The 22313-nt window shown below is 39.6% G+C and overlaps 1 protein-coding gene across 3 annotated transcripts in view; it reads left to right on the forward strand.

Moving 5' to 3' along the window:
• The window catches only part of kcnip3a (Kv channel interacting protein 3a, calsenilin), a 122399-nt gene that overhangs the window by 72640 nt on the left and 27446 nt on the right, over positions 1-22313 (forward strand). Inside the window, exon 1 of one of the 3 annotated variants that reach the window (XM_037536224.1) lies at positions 17489-19051. The exons of the other annotated variants lie outside the window; for them this stretch is intronic. Coding sequence (XP_037392121.1) covers positions 18949-19051 — 103 coding nt within the window. The 5' untranslated portion in view covers positions 17489-18948. Of the gene's footprint in view, positions 1-17488; positions 19052-22313 lie in introns of those variants that run through there. 3 annotated transcript variants of the gene reach the window in all.

Genomic DNA, 22313 nt, shown 5'->3' on the forward strand with positions numbered 1-22313 from the left:
TGAGAACCACTGACAGTTCACATCATTTAGAGGATGGGACAACATAATTCCCACCAGAACTTGAAGATTTCTCAGATGTTGCTGGGGCCAATCTGGCCCCAATGATTAAAGATGTTAGTGAATTTGGAGATAACAGGAGGGTTAAGTGTGTTTACTGTAGAGCATGTGTTCAATTATTTTCACAAATCAACAAAACATGTCATTTAACCAGGGCTGTTCAAACTTTTGCATACAGCTGTAACTTTACTCTCAACCAGGGATCGGCAACTTGCGGCTCCGGAGCTGCAGACGGCTCTTTTACCGCCCTATTGTGGCTCCACAGCAGAATCACATTCGTAGGTGTTAATAAAATAATCCTCCTTTACAGTAAAATAAAGCTCTGCTGATCTTTCAAACAGATGATCTTAAACGCTGCAGTTAATATAGAACTGCTATTTCACCCTTTAACCCTGAAGATCAGCGCAGACTGCTGGTCACCATAGCAACACAGACAACAGTCTTGCCTAGCTAGTAGCTAACAAAACGGCAAAGAGCAAGATTTTAGATGAACATCGATGATTTAGAGACGGATGGACTAATTTCCATTTCTAATCACTCCAGGTCGTTTCTTGATACGTTTAATCTGCCACGAGAAACTGTCAGACACTAAAAAGTCGTGAGGCTGATGTCAGATTCTCGTTCTAATTCCCCCGTTCCACCTTAAAAAGCGCAGACGTTACATTCTGGCACCTCAAGCACCATTTAAGGTGGAATGGGAAAATTCGCACAAGAAGCTGGCGAATGAAAAGCGACCTCTGCCTCGTAAACAGTTGAACGCTGACAGACGTTTTACAAGCATCTGTTGCACTTTTGCGGAAACGTTTCCTGCCAGAGATGCGAGAGCAAAAGCTACTACAGCTGAGTTAAAGCTTAAAGCAGAGCAAAGTAAGTCTGTGTTTTCATTCCTATTATACAACCCCAATTCCAGTGAAGTTGGGACGTTGTGTAAAACATAAATAAAAACAGAATACGATGATTAGCAAATCCTTTTCAACCGATATTCAATTGAATACACTACAAAGACGAGATATTTAATGTTCAAACGGATAAACTTTATTGTTTTTTGCAAATATTCACTCATTTTGAATTTTAGTACTACATATTTACAGCTAAGATGGTAAACTGGACATATGATGTTGTGGCTCCCAAAGTGGATTGTTTTTTGTTCAAACGACAAAAAAATAACCTTTGGGTTGTGACCTCTGACCTACCCAAACTGCATGTAACTCTAGTGATTATCTGAGTTTGCTTGGTTGGAAGCCAAAATATTGCTAAACTGTTGCATCCTTCTTCTGGTCAAGCTTGTCCATTTCACTCTCTCCTGGAGAGTAGAACTTGTGTAGCCTACACTGTTTAAAAAGATGGTTCCTCAATGGTTCTTTAGTATGGCTACATAGAACCATGAACACTCAAAGAACCCTTGGCGAGATTAAAGATTTCTTTGCATCGTGAAAGCATTCTTCAGATTGATGGAGAACTGTGCTGTGGATGGTGTTACAGCGCTCTTTTGTAAAAGGTTCTCTACAGCACCAAAAAGGCTTCTTGTATAATTACGATATCAAGCTGGTAACAATAGAAGGAAACTTCTAAGTTTGTAAAGGTGGATGACTTCAAATATCTTGGGTCAACCATCCAGAGCAGAAAAGAGGTGAAGAAGAGGGTGCAGGCAGGATGGAGTGGGTGGAGACGGGTGTCAGGGCTGATGTGTGACAGAAGGATAGCAGCAAGAGTGAAAGGGAAGGTTTACAAGACAGCAGTGCGTCCTGCTATGATGTCTGGTTTGGAGACTGTGGCTCTGTCTAAAAGACAGGAGGCTGAGCTGGAGATGGAGATGAAGATGCTGAGATTTTCGTTGGGAGAGACAAGGATGGACAAGATTAGAAATGAGCAGATCAGAGGGACAGTGAAGGTGGAGCAGTTTGGAGATAAAGCCAGAGAGGCCAGGTTGAGATGGTTTGGACATGTGTTGAGGACGAATAGTGGATATATTGGGCAAAGAATGTTGGAGATGGAGCTGCCAGGCAGAAGGAGAAGAGGTAGACCTCAGAGAAGGTTTATGGATGTAGTGAAGGTGGACATGGAGATGGTTGGTGTGAAAGTAGAGGAGGCAGTGGATAGGGCAAGATGGAGGCAGATGATCCGCTGTGGCGACCCCTAAAGGGAGCAGCCGAAAGACGAAGAAGAAGAACAATAGAAGGAAACTATTTGGTGCTATATAGAACCCGTTTTAAAGAGGTGCTATATAAAACCTACAAATGATGCAAAGAACCTGGGTGCTTGGAGTATTAATGGTTGTGTATAAATTGATTTTATTTATTTACCCTTGAAGAACCTTCACTTGAAGAAGCACTTTTTGCTAGAATCGTTCCAAGTGCTTTCAGAGAAGTGTTAGTTAGCTGATGCTCTGATTGTGTAGCCTGTAATTAGATGTAATTGTTTCTGAATCAACCATAGATTAGATCGTACGAACGGTGAAATGCAGCAGTAGATAAAAGAATGATAATCTGCATAATATCAGCACTTATTTAAGTTATCAATCCTATCGCTTATCAGCCTTACCTGTTGTTGCGGAAGAGGCTCTGCGAAGGCGGCAGCACAGGCAGCAGAGTAAAGGCAGTGCTGCGATCGTGAGGCCAACGCAGGCCAAGGTGGCATAAACAGCATAAAACTGCCATTCTGCAAGAACACACAGGTCATATGGTGAAGTAAAAGGCTCAGAACAACAGTGAACTGCTAACGGTGAACTCTTAGCTTGGGGTGCACTTTCGTGACACACAGTACGCATCACTACATGTTGTTTTTGCTGAGGTGGATTGAACACAGTGGACCATCACAGCAGCAGTTACATCACAATTTACCACTGACTTTTTATGTTGTTGAAGAAGTTCACTCAGCATGAGCTTCTGGTCATTTTACCACATTTCCTAACCACAGTATCCCACCAACGTTCAGAGCAATTCGTCAGGGTTTTAAGGAGACCTGTGATCTGTGAAGAGAGTGTTTTCAAGGCGTGTAAGAACTTTTTTTAAACAAAGTTTTTTCGGTTACTGAGCTGTTTGTGTGAAGCACAAAACCCAACCTTATATTAGTTTAACCACGGTCTTGCTTCCTACGAAGCAGCACCATTGTGAAGCAGCAGACAAGCTCAGAGCAAGTGTAGCTGGGGTTAGTTTACAGCTCAGACACCTTTAGTAAACGAACACAAATGAAGTTAACTGTCTCTAACTGTTCAAACCCTTAAGCTCTGAAAACGTCCACTTAGTAGATACTACAAAATCTCATAGTACTTACTAAATAAATCATAGCAGTTATAGAATCGTTTATCACCGTTTATTTTACACCTTATTTTAGGAAATACGGAATCATTTATGGGCGGCATGGAGGCGTGGTGGGTAGCGCTGTTGCCTCACAGCAAGTAGGGCCTGGGTTTGATTCCCCAGCCGGGTGACCAGGGTCCATTCTGTGCGGAGTTTTTGTGTTCTCCCCGTGTCTGTGTGGTTTTCCTCCGGCTACTCCGGTTTCTCCCCACACTCCAAACACATGCAGTCAGGCCAATTGGACTGGCGACCTGTCCAGGGTCTGCCTGATGACCGTTGGGATGGGCTCCAGCACCCCCCGTGACCCAGAAGGAGAAGCTTCTTAGAAGATGTGTGTGTGTGTGTGTGTGTGTGTGTGTGTGAATCATTTATAGTAGATATTGTTACTGGATAATTTGTAGTAGATGCTGAATAATTCATAGTAAATACTGAGTAATTCATAGCAAATACAGAAAAATGCATAGTAGTTACTGAATAATTCATAAAGGTACCAAATAATTTATAGTACATACTGAATTATTCACAGTAGATGCTAAATAATTCATAGTAGATACAGAAACATTCATAGCAGTTGCTGAATAATTCATAGAGGATACTGAATAATTCACTGTAGTCACTGAATAATTCATAGAGGATACTGAATAATTCACTGTAGTCACTGAATAATTCATAGTAAATACTGAATACTTTTTAGTAGTTTCTGGACACCTTATTTTAGTTACTGAATAATAGTAGTTTGTAAATAATTCACAATATTAACTATACAATGTAGTAGTTTCTTAAATATGAATACAATGAATGCATTTAACAACTAAATGATGTGCCTAGGGTTTAATAGGTTTAACTGTCAGTCGCCTCCAAACATTCTGAGACAGACAAAACCCAGAAAGGAAGCAGTAGAAACTCTGAATTACAGCTCAGAAACATTTAATAAGCAAAAACAAATAAAGTAAACTTGATTTTCTTCTGCTTTATTAGTATCTTTACTAATATTAATATTAATGAAATTGACAGTAACAGCTGGTAAAGCTGTAGTTATTCAGAAACAATGTTCCATATTCTGCTGATGTGTGATGTTTTTTATTTGCTGGGCCAACAATAGTCATTGTTTGACACTCAGACTCATAGCGGTCCTCATATATAACCTGACGTGTGTGTGTGTATCAGCTGTCTCTCTGTCTTACAGATGGTAATATATCAGTTTGGTTGTTAAATATCTTCATTTCTTGCAACACAGAATTATATTGAATTAACTTTGTTTGCACTCATTCATCAGACTTTCCTATCAGGTATTAAACTGACCCTCTGTCTGTTACAGTTAACCCCGCCCACTGAGTAAACTGTAACATTGCGCTTCCCGTCATTTTCACTGGATTTGTACATGAACAATAGATGCTAGAAACAAAGTTCAGTGTTTGTTTGTAGCAGAGATGAATATGTTGCTTTTATAAAAACATGGTTATTAAAACTTTAGTATTTTTCAAATTATTTAGCAAAAACCAGTGTGTTAGATTAACACCTGCAAAAAACTATTTGAAAAATCTAATAGTTGGTTACTATGCCGTTACTAGGCTTACTGCATACAGGCTCTTATGATCAAAGCCGCTGGTCGGAATTCTAGACGGACTGTAACAATAACATACAGTCGTGTGCAAAAGTTTGGGCACAGCTGGTCAAAACGCTCAAAATGTTTTGTTGATTTTACAGTTGTAAATAAGTTGACCCTCTACTACACGCGTTATGAAAGCAATCTTAAAAAAACATTTGATTCACTTTTCTTCAATATAATGGAGCTGATAATTAAATGTCAAAACTGTTAAATCAGTTCCTCCAGGTGAAAAGTTGGTATTTGTACCTTTTCATAACCAAATGTTTTACAACAGACCAGTAGAATAAAAGTCTGGAGGCGAGACGGGGTGTGTGGAGTCAGCGCAACTATATGCAAAAGAATATAATTTCAGTGGATTATGGTTCAGTGATGTTACCTGACTAAAGGTACTGAGATGTCCCCTTGAGGGGACCACCCCAGTGACAAGAGGTACCTTTATTTCTGGGAGTTTTGAAGGAATTAAAACACTGCAAAAAGAAACTTCAGCTCTATGGGCGCAATCAGCTCATCATCTGTAAACCTATATTGTGATGATAGATGCATTTCCCCTCTGAGGTCACTTTATAATAAAAACAAACAATAAAATATGAGGTAAAAAAGGTTCCTCCACTCACTGAGTTCTTCTGAAAGAACAGGGGAATTCGCTGTTGGTGGGGGGCCTGAAATCCATGCAGTCCGTGGCACTAGGAAAGCGAGTAAACACGACATACAGCTGATATACAGACACAGGCGTGTTCAGCTATAAAGAGAATGGCAGCGAGAAACTATTCAAGATGCCAGGACTTTTTACTCAGCTGTGTCCAAATGCAATGTTCAATAGGCCAAGAGCTCATCAGCAGCACCTTACAGGGATGTATATACTGAGTGTTTTTCACTCATTTTTAAAATTGATATTGAATTAATATTAAATATTTACATTTAAATCAGTTTAAAATGTAATAATTACTGTAAGACACAACTTACTTGTGGAGAATGAACAAGTGATGGTGTCTGAAAGCTTCTTTTTTTTTAGCTCGTCGCAGTTTTTTCTTTGCTGTTCGAGCTCTCTCAGCTGACATTAGGTGTGTCTGATGCTCTAGAAGCTTTTTTAGGGTCCGTAGGCTGAGAAAGGCTCGCTGCATGCTGCTGCTAGACTCTGCTGCCAGGTGGTTGGTGTGGTAAAGGTTTCATGTGTGAAAGGTGCTGCGCTCTCACTTCCGGTGCTACTGTGAGTCGCAGCTAGATCTATCTATCTATCTATCTATCTATCTATCTATCTATCTATCTATCTATCTATCTATCTATCTATCTATCTATCTATCTATCTATCTATCGACCTAACTTTCTTTATCTATCTCTTGTCTCTAACCCATCTGGCTTTGTGTGAATTTACCTCAGTTAAAACCCTTAAACTCTGAAAACGTCCAGTTCATAACACTTAGTAAATACTACAAAATCTCATAGTACTTACTAAATAAATCATAGTATTTACCAAATAATTTATCGCAGTTACTGAAATGACTACTGAGTCATTTGTAGTAGTTACTGTTACTGGATGATTTGTAGTAGATGCTGAATAATTCATAGTAGATACTGAATAATTCATACTACATACTGAAGAATTCATACTAAATAATGAAGAATTAATATAGAATACTGAGTAATTCATAATAAATACTGAATAATTCATAGCAAATGCGGAATAATTCAAAAAGGTTAGTGAATAATTTACAGTACATACTCGATAATTCACAGTAGATTCTAAATAATGCATAGTAGATATTGAATAGTAAGTATTGAATCATAGTAAAAACTGAATAATTCATAGTAAAAACTGAATCATTCATAGTGGATACTTAATAATTTCAAAGTAGATGGTGAATAATTCATAATAGATATTGAATAGTTCACAGCACTTACTGAATAATTCATAGCTGATACTGAATAATTCCTAATAGATACTGAATAATTCATAGTAGCTGCTAGACACTTTATTTTAGTTACTGAATAATTGTAGTAGTTTGTAAATAATTAATACTATTAACTGAACAATGTAGTCCTTTCTTAAATATGAATACAATTAACGCATTTATCAACTAAATGATGCGACTAGAGTTTACTAGGTTTAACTGTCAGTCACCCCCAAACACTCTGAGACAGACAAAACCCAGACCGAAGGAAGCAGTAGAAACTCTGAATTATGAATATTATCAGTTTGTTTCTATGTAAATAAGCTGACATGTTTTGTGGACAACAGCTGCAGATACAGCGCTGAGGCGGCTTTAGATACTCAGATTCTGTCCAGCTTTAGATACAGCACTAGCCACATTCAGAAGCACCCATGCTCACGCTTCTAAATACACAGCTTTCAGCTGATTCTGAGACGTGAACAGGAAAATGCTTCACTCTAAAGCCTTGACAGCTTTTTAAATAAAGCATTTCCTGTAACTTTCTTCAGTTAAACAAAGTGCCTCATGCTCATGTTGCTAGTAGTTATCATAGCTATTAGTTACGCATCAAGACAGGGTTTATCTGGGACTCTTTGATAGTGATTCTGTGTAGACTGAAGTTGATTTGATCATTTGTTGCTGCAGAAGTGTGGATCAGTATCACTGTCCTCCACTAGGGGGCTCTGTTTGATTTGGGAGAATTTCCTGTAGGCCAAGTTTCCTCGCTCTTTCTGAACTGCACATTTTGTTCTTTCGTCTGCTCTGTAAACACCAGCTTTACCGTCACGAAGAGCTTGTTGATGAGTAAAAGAAGGAGTTAAAGAATGAACAGACTGGGTGGAGCACTTTACCAAGAGGTGATGCTTAGTTTCAGACTACAGATGAGACAAGCACACCACAGTTAAAGGCCCAATCCCATGTCTTAACTTCACTCTGACAAACTGAGTGTCATCTTGCCCCTTGGAACTGAGTTATAAGGGGTAGTGGTTGAAATCTTCCCTCTGTATTGAGACCCTCAAATAAAGAGCATCACTTCATTAACAGCTACCAGCGCTGCTCTGCAGGCGACCCGGCCCGTCTGCAGTGACAGCAGAGGAGGGGAAAGTTCAGCTCCTCACTGCTGGGCTTTAGTCACATTTAGGGCATCATGTGCCTTCAAAGAGGGGGCAATTACTTATTGTCACCCACCCCTAATTTCTCAGTCAGATATTCATTAGCTTCTTGTTCGAATTTTCCCGTTCCACCTTAAATGGTGCAGCAGTTCTGGTGCCGGAAGTGCCAAAATGTAACTGCTGCATCATTTAAGGTGGAGCGGGAAAATTAGCCACCTAGCTACCAAGACATCAACTACTAGTGATGTTTTATGCTTGTTATGAAGAAAAGGACCACAATACATTGAAATTATATAAATTAAGATAATATGGTGGGTATCATGATTTTTAACAGAGAACATTCTCAGATTTTGGGGTTTGTTTGCTGTTTTTTATTTTTTTCTCATAACGCCCTGTTTGGAGTGTCTCTGAAAAACCTCCTTTTGGAGGGCCATGTGGTCCTAACACTTCGCCCTACCCCTCTATCTCAACGACAGTTGGGACACCCTACCCCTAGACGGTAATGTGCAGAAGGGAAGGCTAAGGGCTGGGTGGTAGGGGGGTGAGGGGTGAAATGGGACTGCGCCAAAAGTAAAGTCTTTAAAATCTCTGTAGGCTAGACTCTGACCTGGGCTTAGCTTAAAGAGACAAAACATTGCTGGTTAAACAACATGACACAGAAAATCAGCAAATTAGCATTGCATTGTCATTAATCATCATATATGTGTGAGTTCCTTAGTGGCGCAACTCTTTGAGCATTGGCCCTATTATCAGTAGATTGTGAGCTTGATCCCCAAGCCTCTTTCTGTCTTCACCCTACCTATTTTAGTGCATTCGCCATGTGGTGATGCAAAACAATATCAATCACTGGAATCACAAACACAACCAACACTGCAATGGCCTTCAGTGTAAAGCATGCGTTTCACCCAGTGAAGATAACTTACCAGTTAAAAGTATAAAGATGAGAATAAACAACACTTAAAAACCTTCACCTAATCATACTAGGCTAAAGCATACATGCTATGGTGGGCATGAAATGCTTATGGACCATTTGTGTCTTACCTTTAATGACTTGATGCATCGAAGCAGACATTTGCCTTAACATTTATGACACAGTGCATTTAAAGTTTTAGAGTAAAAGAGCATTGTCAGTACCACGTTTGCAGAATACTGATAATGACCATTTTAATTTGTTTTTGCTTTTGGAAATGGGCAGGTAATCACATGCTTTACTCTGTCGGGGACGGGATCTCACGTTTAAACATCCGCAGCTGGAGCTTCAGATTCAAATACTGATGCGCTGACATGAACTCAAGGCAACGACGGATAGCAAAGGTTGCAGAGCAGTGATTGAGGGGCTGAGAAATTAAGACTGAGCTTGCAAGCAAGTGTAATAATTGGATTATCCATAATACATTATCTTTTAAAAAAAACGTGGATTTATTCTGTCGCGTATTTTTGGGCGAGCCTGTGATGAGTCTGGCCTACTTGTGGCTATGCACCTTTTACGGTGATGCTAGCTAACATGGACGTCTGTTGGCTGACGTAGCATTCTCCGCCACGAATGGTTGAGCTCTCCAAGTGACAGTATCGTGTGACAGGGCTAATGGGGTGGAACTAATTATGACTAAATTAGGTAGAACCTTACAAAAAAGCGTAAAATCGCTCATTTTTAACCCGTGTTTTGTATTTTAAGGGTGTCTTGTCTACTAAGATGTTGGGCTAGAAGTTTGACTAAAAGGCCCGAGTGTATAATTCATTTCCTTTGGCAGCATTTCTCTCATTACAGGCAGGCTGTTTGTGAGCACACCATATTGTCTGTTTATCTACAGTGGGTTTCCTAAAGCTTGTGTAATCTGTCTTTGCAGCGGATTTCCCCGTTAGAAAGTCGATCAGTCATGTCCATTAGTGGAAGAGACGGAGAGCTGCTTTCTCATCTGATGAGTCAGCCCTTACTTTGGAGTTTTCAGACTAGAGCTGCTTTCCAGGAACTTGGAAATAAGATCAGGGTCCAAATTCCCAAAAGCAGCACAGTGTCTCATTGTGCTTTTGGCAAATTGAGCCCTTAGCTTTCCCTGTGTGGGGTTCTACGTGTTCTTTTGATGTAGGTTAAGTGTGCTAAGTACTGTATATACATTTGCTCACTATCCACTTTATTAGCAACACCTACCCTGTGCTTCCACTCAGTGGCCACTTTATGAGGCCCATCTACGTTATTGCCATGTACAGTTTGAAAGCCATCTTCTATCAGTTTTCTATCAGTTTATATCGTCGTTGTTCTGTGCCGGCTGTGGAATTATTAATGCTAATGGACAAACTATTAGCCTATCATAATAAGCTTCAGTTTAAATGGATTTCCTCTTCCCAGTTTGTAGGGCTTTATTGTCGTGATGGTTAAGGTGAGTTCATGTGTTGGAATGAGTGATTAATCCAGCGCTTCGGTAGATACTGCACTGCAATGGCCAGCTAGCAGGTTAGCATGAGCTCGAGCCAACAGTTAGCTGAACTGAGGAAAATAGTTGAATTATTCTTGCTGTTGCTCTCAAATTTGTCCTGAAACATATTAGCAGACTTACAATGTCAATACAAGTTTGAGAATCATGAGCTGTGAGTTGCTCGTGAAGGTTTTTAAGGTTAAAACAGTAAACAAACGTGAATTTCATTTTCATGTTTAAGGCAGGGTTACCAACGCAAGTAATCCTCAGATAATTTGAGTGGTAAATCAACTGTTAATCTGACCGAACTCAGGAACATCTAGTTATCTAGCCTAATTCTAGCACGCTAGCATTAGCTTGTGTCTTGTGTCTCTCTATCTGAGGCGATACGTCTGCGCGTCCGCCATGTTGGAGAGGTCAAGATCTGTTTGTGAAGAAATCCGCTTGTACGGAGAGACGAAGAGTCTCAGGATTAGGTCAGACACAACTTCTGTATTACTCGACCGATTTTCGCCAAATTTGTTTTGTTATAATCCTCAGACAAATCTAGGTTGGACAGACTTTCCTTAATAACTGGTCGTGCTAATTAGCCGCAAAACACAGTAAGAAGGACGAAGCTGAAGTTGGCTTCCTATTCACCAGCTTCTTGTTCAGGTTTTCCCGTTCCACCTTAAATGGTACAGCAGTCTCTTTCTGCTGCCTAAAGCTGGAGCATTTAAGGTGGAACGGGAAAATTTGAACAAGAAGCTGGCAAATAAGAAGCTAACAGCATGGTTTGTGTAATAAGGTGCTAATGTTAGTGTATTATGAATATCTACACAGATTAAGAAATGCTGTAACTTTCCGTGCCATAAATCATTATCATTGTAAATAAATAACTACTATATATTAAGATCCCCTGAATAGACTAATACATGAAATAAGCTTAATATCAAGCGTTCTTTCTGTTATATCATCCTATGCCACTTTCTGAATGTAATATTCTGAGTGTTTCTGAGTGAAATTTTGGACAGTATCTTTCTTAAATTGCCACTCTGTAATGATACAGTCCAGCGTTGATTATCTGGCGGGGTTGTTGACGTGCCTGGCTGGACCCGATGCGGCATCTAGATATGTATATCTATGGACTATCAGCTGGCTTTCTCCATGTCTCCATGAAAATACAGTAATCAGACACATTGCAGAAGAGTAGCCCACTTATGATTGATCTGTATATCGTACTTGTCTTTTTTTTTTTGACATAATTTGAAGGCTGCCCTTTACATTGTGTGAACATTTTATAATGGGTGAATAGAAATTGTCCAGAATTACTTGGAAAAAAATGTCTTTACATTAATTTAAAGTTTTTTTTAATTGTCCTGTAAATATACTGATTTGAAGACAGAAGACAGTGATGAAACAGGATGTAACCCATGCTGGTCTTGTCTGGTTTATGCTGGTCTAGGGTTGGTCTGGTGCTAGTTTAGCTGATCACCCAGCATGCTGTTTGATCAGCATACAAGCATCCAAAATGTAGTGAATGCTGGTTTTGGTGGTGATCAGCGTATTAACTATTGCTATTGATCTATGGCTGCTGACCAGCATACCAGCACCCAAAAAACAGCAGATGCTGTTATGTTGGCCTGTGCTTATTTTTCTAGCATGGTTGTGATCTTAATTTAGGACTAACATTCCCAGTGGTTAGTTCCCTGGTTATATTATATTATTATTAGATTCATTATCTTAAGATTCATTATTCAACATCTAAGTTATTCAGCAACTATTACGGAACTAGTTATTAGAGCGAGGAATTTAAGTCTAGACACATACCGTATAAAAGCCCCTTGAGGGTGGTTCACACTGGCCTGTGTTGTTAGACCACTTACTCAAAGGTAAGGCAAGCCTTAACTGCTGTAATGGAGAATGAGTTAGTGATTGCAATCTTTCACGGACTGCAAAACATTTTTTTTAGTTTAGCATGTTTTACTGTATGAATGTTGTATTGTACTGTTAGCATGAGTGGAAAGGAAATAATTACAACTAACTTTCTTTATAGTACTTGAGTTTTCTTTACAGTACTTGAGCTTTCTTTACAGTACTTGAGCTTTCTTTACAGTATTTGACCTTTCTTTACAGTACTTGATCTTTCTTTACAGTACTTGATCTTTCTTTACAGTATTTGACCTTTCTTTACAGTTCTTGACCTTTCTTTACAGTACTTGATCTTTCTTTACAGTACTTGAGCTTTGATTACAATACTTGATCTTTCTTTACAGTATTGACCTTTCTTTACAGTTCTTGACCTTTCTTTACAGTACTTGATCTTTCTTTACAGTACTTGAGCTTTCTTTACAGTACTTGATCTTTCTTTACAGTACTTGAGCTTTGATTACAATACTTGATCTTTCTTTACAGTATTGACCTTTCTTTACAGTTCTTGACCTTTCTTTACAGTACTTGATCTTTGTATATAGTACTTGAGCTTTCTTTACAGTACTTGAGCTTTCTTTACAGTACTTGAGCTTTGTATAAAGTGCTTGAGCTTTCTTTACAGTACTTAAGCTTTCTTTACAGTACTTGATCTTTTTCATAGTACTTGATCTTTCTTTACAGTACTAGATCTTTGTATATAGTACTTGAGCTTTCTTTACAGTACTTGAGCTTTCTTTACAGTACTTGATCTTTCTTTACAGTACTTGAGCTTTGTTTACAGTACTTGACCTTTCTTTACTGTATTTGACCTTTCTTTATAGTACTTGACCTTTCTTTACAGTACTTGAGCTTTGTATAAAGTACTTGAGCTTTCTTTACAGTACTTAAGCTTTCCTTACAGTACTTAATCCTTCTTTACAGTATTTGACCTTTCTTTACAGTATTTGACCTTTCTTTATAGTATTTGACCTTTCTTTACAGTACTTAATCCTTCTTTACAGTATTTGACCTTTCTTTACAGTACTTGACCTTTCTTTATAGTATTTGACCTTTCTTTACAGTACTTGAGCTTTCTTTACAGTACTTGATCTTTCTTTACAGTACCTGACCTTTCTTTACAGTATTTGACCTTTCTTTATAGTATTTGACCTTTCTTTACAGTACTTAATCCTTCTTTACAGTATTTGACCTTTCTTTACAGTACTTGACCTTTCTTTGCAGTATTAGAGCTTTGTTTACAGTACTTGAGCTTTCTTTACAGTACTTGATCTTTCTTTACAGTACTTGAGCTTTGTTTACAGTACTTGACCTTTCTTTACAGTACTTGATCTTTCTTTACAGTACTTGTTTTAAACTAGCCAATGTGGTCAGAAGCAAAACGTACACCAACATATTGTTTTGTTTAGGCAGCAAGGATCTGACGGAGAGCACGCCTTCATAGACCACATGCTTCACAGGGTGTAGCCCCTGAATTGGGTCACAGCTATAGTTTAGCTTCATTTGCAATGCGCCTTCTTTTTGTAAGGTGACTATTGTCTTAAAATAACTCAGCGTAATTACTGGTGTAGTTACTGGTGAAGTCATTTGCTTATAACTGAATTATAACTACAGTAGCAGTCCTCTTTCTAGGCTTCACTCTGAGGCCGTGTTGGGCTTATGATAGAGACAGGATAACAGTGATAAAGTGGTTCGTCAGCAGTCGCTCCTCTCTCCAGCCCTTTTAAAGCTGCTGATGGTCTAATGGTCTTACTGGAACCTGCTCACACCACTCACTTTCACTTCCTTTCTCCTGACGCCAGTCATAAAAAGTAGCATTTGCCTGCACATTCAATAACAAGGCAGAGATACAGAGGTCATAACTGCTAGCGCTTAGAACAGCTGCTGTCGCCAGCTGGTAGTCCATCAGGCCGCATCCATCCCCATCTTTCTAGGCAGGGCTTTTCCATAATGTGGATGACTTTGAAGATTGAATTCAATATTGCAGAAATCAATAGATATCCCGAACGCTCCAGGTGAGATACTTTGACTTGTGGAGCCATCTGTCAGACAGATCGAGCAGAAGAGTCAACTTTGATTTTATCTTGCGTTAGATTGACTTGAAGCTGCCATTATGCCTCTATTGATCGTTAACTGAGCTATTATAGCAAGCCTTCAGACTCCTCTCTTTTCCTATCAGTTGTTTTAAATGTGCTGAATGTTTATCACAAGGGGGCGCTGCACTGCCATTTCTATAATAATCTACTTTATTCAAGCCAGTATCTTAGTTTTATACAGCGTCGCATGTTGAGTTCTTTACAGTGCAGATTGTATTGAATCAAACACATTATTGTAAGGCTACTGTTATACTATTGTAGCAATACTGTACATACAGTGATACATTAAAACTTTAATGCATCATCAGCTTTAGGTGCCAAAAAAGTACTTTTCTGATGCAGCAACAGAACAGCTCGTGAATCAGTATCTCTGAAGCAAAGTGCAGCAAGTTCACTTAATTAGTGGTAAGATTAGTTAACATTAGCCTAGCTAGCTCAGGGGTAAGCATCTCTGGTTCTGTCCAGCGCAGTCCAGCACAGCTTGGTGGTTACCCTACTCAAACGCACCTTTAAACCTGGATGAGTTTAATCAGCTGTGTTTGAGTAGGTAAATCACCAAATTGCCTTCCAATACTGGAGCTGTGCACCCCTGAGCTAGCTAATAGCATTAGTTAGCCTACCTAGCTTAATTTGTACCAACAGAACGTAAGCATAATGCAGGTATTCTTATCAAGAGAATTAGTTTAATCTCATTTAAAAGGAAACCAAATGTAGTGTTACGAGTTAATCCCCAAGGCAGCCACAATACTAGCTTTACTACCCAGTCGGGGATTAGAACCCAGTCTCGAGCATGCAAAGCTGTAACAAGAGCTTGGCATAAATCTTTATTCTTCATAATAACGCAAACTTGGTTTAGCAAGTTAACATTTTATGTCTGACTATTGTTCAATCTCATTACAATACAGAGTGTGATGCTTTCTTAAGGAGATATTATTGATGCTTTGTGGCGTCGTATTCATGTCTGGTCTGAGTTACTTAGAGGGACACTCCACAGGTGGCTGTACTGCACAACCGATGGCACTAAAGAGCAGTTAACTTGTGGAACTTGAGCCTCTCCTCGCAGAAACAGAGACAGAAGAGCAGACATATAAAATACACTCAATATAAATGGCAACCAGGAGGGCACTTTCACAGTCTGAGGGCGAAAGTAAACCGCGAAACTAGTCTTATGTGGTCAGTTGCCTGCAACTTGACATTTCCACAAGGCTATCCAAAAACAATCAAAGTTGCATGCAACACACGTGAGTTCGCTGAAGGTTTTTCCATGGCAACAAAGGATCCAATGGTTGGATCTTTGGCCAGCCTTCATTACTCCATGAGTTCGCTAAATTTGCAACTCATTCTTTGATACATTCTTTAATCTACCTAATCTAGGGTTCTTTATATATATTTGAGTTTTATGATAAGCCCTTAAACGTTTTCGGTTGTACTTCAAGTCTCTCTTATCCTGTCCTAGGATAATAATCTTATTGAGGGGTGCATCTCGGTCTCCTCTTGTGTAAGGGGAGTCGGTGGGGGCTGGGGGGGGCTCTCCTTTTCAATGACCTAATATCTTCCGATTAATTTTCTTGTCCATTAATCAGGTGACATCAGTTCTTTGAAAGTGTCATCGGTAGACTTGCAACTGTTGCAGCTGAGTTTCAAGTGAGTTGCGGGATGCTTTTCATTTTGCAGTTTGCAGTAGAGCCAGACTTAGACAGTTCAATGCGACCTGTTAGTGTGACTCACCAGTTTTTGGTGGGACTGTTATGTTCCTCAGGCTTACTGAGAGAGAGGTCCTGTCCTGTCATATGAGCCGCTGTGGTGAAAGAGAGGGAGAGGGAGAGAGAGAGAGAGAGAGAGAGGGAGGGAGAGAGGGAAGATTCAGTCTGGAGGAGGTGTGTGGGTGAATAGATAGAGGCTGGGGAGAACAGAGAGTGGAAGGAGGGAGGGTGAGCGTGTCCCTGGAATCTGATCCCCCCCCCCCCTTCACACTCAGTTTGGAAACATGACTTTTCTCTAGGTCCCCAAACAGTGAGAGAGAGAGAGAGAGAGAGAGAGAGAGAGAGAGAGAGAGAGAAGGGGGAGTGAAACAGAGGGAGACAGAGGGAAAGAGAGAAGAAGAGGCAGAAGAAGAGAGCTGCAAAAATAAAAGAGAAAGGCAGCCAGACTGAAAGAGAGAAAGAGCAAAACAGAGAACGACTGAATGAAAGAGAGAGGGAGAGGGGGAGAGAGGGGGAGAGTTAAGGGCCTGAGGGTAGAGTCAGGTTCAGTGCCTGAGTGAGCGAGTGGTCAGACTGATCTTTGCGGTCAGAGGAGAGTAAGAAAGTCAGGGATGGGTGAAAGAAATGGCGGAATGGACAGACGAAGGAGGAGAGGGGGAAGAGAGAAGGAGGAGGCGGGATGATTGAGAGAGAGGTGAAGGAAAAACTACCCACTACTGCTCTGGGCAAGAACGGAGAGTTTCCAGAGGAGGAGGTTTTTGGGGGGGCGGTGAAGTACTGTCCAGGTTGAAAGGAGAGATAGAAGCCTTCCTGCTGATGAGGTAGAAACGGAAAGAGGAGTCCAGCTGACCGATGGGAAAGCCTAGAGGAGGAGGAGGAGGAGAAGAAGTAAAGCCACATTCATCCCTCCTTCATTCCTCCTTCCAAAGTTCTGCAGAACCCCTCCCATGACACTCTGCACTCGTTCATCAAGACCCAGAGCCAGCTTTTGGAAAGCGGAACAGAGAAAAGTGTAGTGAAAAACGATCCGGGCTACAAACGCAGATGCTCACACAGCAATTCTGAAGTGCCGTGGATCTACGAGTGTCGTCTTTTCCAGCCTGGACGTGGAGGGCTGATGGGAAGTGTCTGTTGGACATGAAGGATTGATGCAAAGTTCTGGTGCTGACATTTACCAAGCCTGGAGTTTTGATGGAAAGAAAAGCTTGTGGGCAGGAGGCCAGCAAATGATTCACTTTATTATCTGCAGGATAAATGATTCCGTTTATTATCTGCAGCACAAATGATTCACTTTCTTATCTACAGGGCAAATGATTCTCTTTATTTTCTATGTGATAAATAATCTGTTCATTATCAGCACGATAAATTATTCACTTAATTATCTGCAGGATAAATGAATCAGTTTACTGCCTGCGGGATAAATGATTCGGTTTATTCTCCGCAGGACAAATGATTCACTTTATAATCTGCAGGACAAACGAATCAGTTTATTACCTGCAGAACATGTGATTCCCTTTATTATCTGTGGACAAATGATTCAGTGGATTATCTGTGGCATAAACGATTTCATTGGTTAGCTGCTGGAGAAAAGATTCCATTGATTATGTGCAGGACAAATGATTCCAGGAAAAATGATTCTGTTCATTATGTGGGATAAATGATTGAGTTTACTATCTCTGGAATAAATCATTCCATTGATATTAGTGGGATAAGTGATTCAGTTAATTGGCTAAGGGATAGATGATATGTGTTGATATATGTGGGTTAAGTGGCTCAGTCTATTATCTGCATGATAAATGATTCAGTTTAATATCTGCAGGATTAAGGATTCCACTTACAATACGCAGGTTATATGATTCAGTTTATTATCTGCGGGATATATGATTCTGAGGGTTATCCAGCAGACATTAACCCCGACAGTGACTCTGCACTGCAGTTTGTGAACTGGCTTGTGCTGGGTGCACGACTTGCACGTACCTCTTATAAGTGCTCAGTGAGGGAGTAGTCTCGTATTTTGCATGGCTGCTTGACTAAGTTTCGTTCCTCATGTTACTGTATCAAGAAATACAGTTTATATCATATGATGCCATCATATGCCATATGACAATCACTGGTAGTAGTCACTGATATGTGGATATAAGCTATTATGGACCCATTGAATCAGCTCATTATCTAAAGGATGAACGAATCACTTTATTATCTGCGGGATAAATGATTCGGTTTATGCTCTACTGGATTTTGGTCTGTGCTACTCTTCCAGCCCTTTTCCCTCTCGTCCACCCTTCTTGTGAAAGTTCTTCTCTGAGGCTCCGTTCTGTGGAGGTCGGCGTCTCCTTAGTTGCGGCGGCTGCAGCTTTCAGCGGCACAGTTTAAAAAGCCTCTCGGCTGTTGTTGACACTTGCAAATAACATTTCCAGCGCATGATGGCTTTTACACGTCTGGACTGTGTAAGAGCACAGCAATCCGGCCCTTTATTTATGCTCGGCTGCTCTCAAGAGGAATGACCTAACATGGAAAGACTGACTTCTCCGCTCATCACCAAAATAAATGAAGCTGGACGGGACTCTAGAGTTCGCCTGGGCTAACATTTTAGTTTTTTTCATAAATACCTCTCGTTTTCTGTGCTTTTTTGCCCCGATGAGCTGCAAACGAAAGCAACTGTTCCTTTGAACTCAAAGTCGTGCTTCCCAGAGCTTCAGTAGCCTGACTATCATGGCCCTGGCTTGGGCACTGTAGCTCATTTCCTTCAGTCCTTCACTTCAGGTCAAAATAGTTACCCCCCAAAGGGGCTCTCGTGCCACACGCCCCAAATCCTCTCAGTCATGGGTATCCAGGGGATGGAACTGTTTGCCATAGTAGTGGTCATTATCCTCTTCGTGGCCGTTCTCAAGCAGTTTGGCATTCTGGAGCCCATGTCTTTGGAAGGTAAGCAGCAGCCAAATAAAATAATCCAGCACTGCAAATGAAAGCTTGGTAAACACTGAAAGTAGCCGGTTCTCAATACGAGATTGTTGCGAGGTTATTCAACCTGTTTTCTGTTTTTGTATATTAAGTAACTATATAAATAGGGGTGCACAGAAAGTTTGGCCTGAAAATTTTGGCCAATAAAGATGAAATCAGTGTAAAAGGAAACGTCAAAATCTAACACTTCATGAATAATTTGAATAGTAGTGAAAATGAGAAATAGTGATAAAAGTGATAAAACCCTGCTTGTTCTCTTTGTTCTCCACCAGTTAGCATGTGTTTGAACAGTTAGAGCAGCAGTCGATCAACAGTGAAACATTCACGGTTCTGCAGCTGTGATCTACAGGCCACACATGCTTTTTAGCCTTAACGGACGCACTTCAGTTTTTTGATGGGAAACATTAATAACACTGAGTGACTCAATATGTTTTGCTCATAACCTTTGTACCTCTGGTTTAAAGGTGGTGACTGTAAACGTGTGCATTTGTTAGATTCTGGTGAGGTTTATGGCTGTTTCTACTCTCAGTGACGAACGCAAACGTCTGCCAACAGCACCCCCTGCTGGAAGAACTTCAGACTGCCAGACAGGCGTTCCAAAACAGCATCCACATGCTTTACATATTAAAAATATGAGGTGTTTTCCATCAGCATAGTGGAGGCAGTCAGGAAATTTAGGTTCAGATGCCTGAAAAATTACATATTACATTTTCATCATTTTACAACTTTTAATATTTAATATTATGTAGCAAGCTGTTTAAAATGAAATCACTCCTCTAGTTCTCTCAGCATGGCGATGATCACATTTTAAGCATCGCCTTAGTATTACTGTGTATAATCAATGTGTTATGTGTTTATATATATATATATATATATATATATATATAATGTAATAAAAATGCTAATTACATATAAAAAGAGAAAAAAAGAAAAAGAGCCAGAAGTGCCACACATCACCAGTTCATTGATCTAGAAGCGAAACGTGACATTGTGATGTAATTTACCACCCATAGTTACTGCTGTATTGCAGGCTTCTGCGAACAATATTGGTTATATGGTGGTTGGTTAGTGTAGTGGTTAACACCTCTGCCTTCTACGCTGTAGACTGGGGTTCAATCCCCCACCTGGGCAAACACCCTACACTATACCAATAAGAGTCCTTGGGCAAGACTCCTAACACCACCTTGGCCTCCCTGTGTAAAATGATCAAATTGTAAGTCGCTCTGGATAAGAGTGTCAGCCAAATGCTGTAAATGTAAAATAATCAGTTTTGGTCAAGAATTTTGATTTCAGTGCATCATTGATATTAAGTGAAATTATGTAATTATTCTGGTAATTTAACTTCTTTATGCTAGTGTAATAGTTTACATAGTGCATATAGGTATATATTTAGTGTCATATATATATATATATAAAACACTCAATATGTGTGTATATATACATATTGCTGTTTTCAGAACAAAACCTTGTATCTCCAAAATAGTAACTTTACAGGAGAAGGAAAAAACATAATTTACTTTTAATGTAAGTCAGTGGAACCAGATGTTTTCTATGTCATTTTGGGCCGTTTGTTCTTCATGAAATTCTTCATGAAATTTCCTTTTAATGTAAAGGACAACAGGCATTTTCAAATGATGTCAAAAACTGAAAAAATAGCTTTTGTTCCGACAACAGCGATATAAATATATATATATATATATATATATATATATATATATATATATATATATATATATATATATACTGTATATTTAAGTACTACAAAGATTTTCACCTTTGCGCTTGTGTAAATGTGATGTGACAATAAATGAGATTTGAGTCTTATAGTAATCTCATAGCTGTCTCATAATGAGTGATATTAGATGCACTGGATGCATTCAGAGTATCTTTTTTCAAGCGCAGACTCATCACACTTACAGGCAGACGTTTGACCGATATTTGGCCAGCGCTGGGGTCGGCGTTTATGACAGTGAAGTGCTTGGATAATTTCATATTACGCTTTGCGGACGTGACAGTGGAATCTGCGTTGGTTCAAACAGATGGCAAATAAGGGATGAAATAGAGGGGGCAGCTTGCCATACATCTCTGCTGTTTACATAACCTGTGAGAAGAACAACATTAACAATGTTAATAGTACTTTTAACAGCATGAACGCTCAAGCACACTTTCCCCTGTGCTCATTTTGTGCAGATGCTGTATTTGCATGTTGGAGAGTGATTTGAAAGTGGTGGCCGTCTTTTCTTGGATAGTCCAGCCTATGGATAGTAGATAAGGAGGATTCAGAACTGCTATTGGTTGAACTCCAGTGATGGGCCTTCTGCAAAACGACTGCCACTTACCATTTAATCACTTTCTAGTACAAATCTGATGGGTTAGTTTCACATTTCTTTTATTTCATTAATATTTCTGCACATTTCTCTAAGTTCCGCTGTTCATAATTCTCGTTTTGGGTTTAATTTCATTCCATTGTGTTCGTTCAGCTCTTTGACTGTGGCTCATTAGAGCCTTAGCGTTGTATTTCAGACTAAAAGTCTTATGCTGATAGATGCCAGAGAAATCTCACTGTAGTTTAATAGGGAACGCAGTGTTTGTGGACCTTTTGGACCCTTTTTTTTGCTGATGTTTTTTTATGAACTGCTTTTACTTCTATTTTACAAGTAGTGGTAGTAGTCTGACTTTATGGGGACTTCTATTACATTAGCTTTGTAGCTCAGAGGCTAATGTAGCTAACAAACCTGCTGACAAAACAACACGGACCAGCAAGCATTTCATGCTGGTCTAAACTGGTCTAGTGTTGGTCTAGTGCTGGCTTAGCTGGTCAACCCAGCATGCCTTGCTGGTTGATCAGCATTCTAGCATCAAAACACAACATTTCACTGCTGTTGGAACAAAACCTCGTATCTCCAAAATGGTAACTTTACAATCTTTACACTTTAATGGAAACTTTACAATCACTTTCAATGCAAGTCAATGGAACCAGAATTTTTTTCCAAGTCATTTTTGGCCGTTTATTTTGGTCCGTCCTTCATGAAACTTACACACAATATAAAGGCAACGTATAGAAAATGTATAAACAATATATTTTGAAATGATGTCAAAAACTGAAAATCGACAAAAATGGAGATACGAGGTTTTGTTGGTGTATCTAGCTACCTAATTTGTTAGATTAATGTTAGGAAAGCTATAGCTAGCTATCTCTTCTGCCAACTGTAAGATCACATATAGA

The sequence above is a fragment of the Pygocentrus nattereri genome, chromosome 29 (assembly GCF_015220715.1).
Source record: "Pygocentrus nattereri isolate fPygNat1 chromosome 29, fPygNat1.pri, whole genome shotgun sequence".
In the NCBI taxonomy this organism is placed as follows: domain Eukaryota; kingdom Metazoa; phylum Chordata; class Actinopteri; order Characiformes; family Serrasalmidae; genus Pygocentrus; species Pygocentrus nattereri.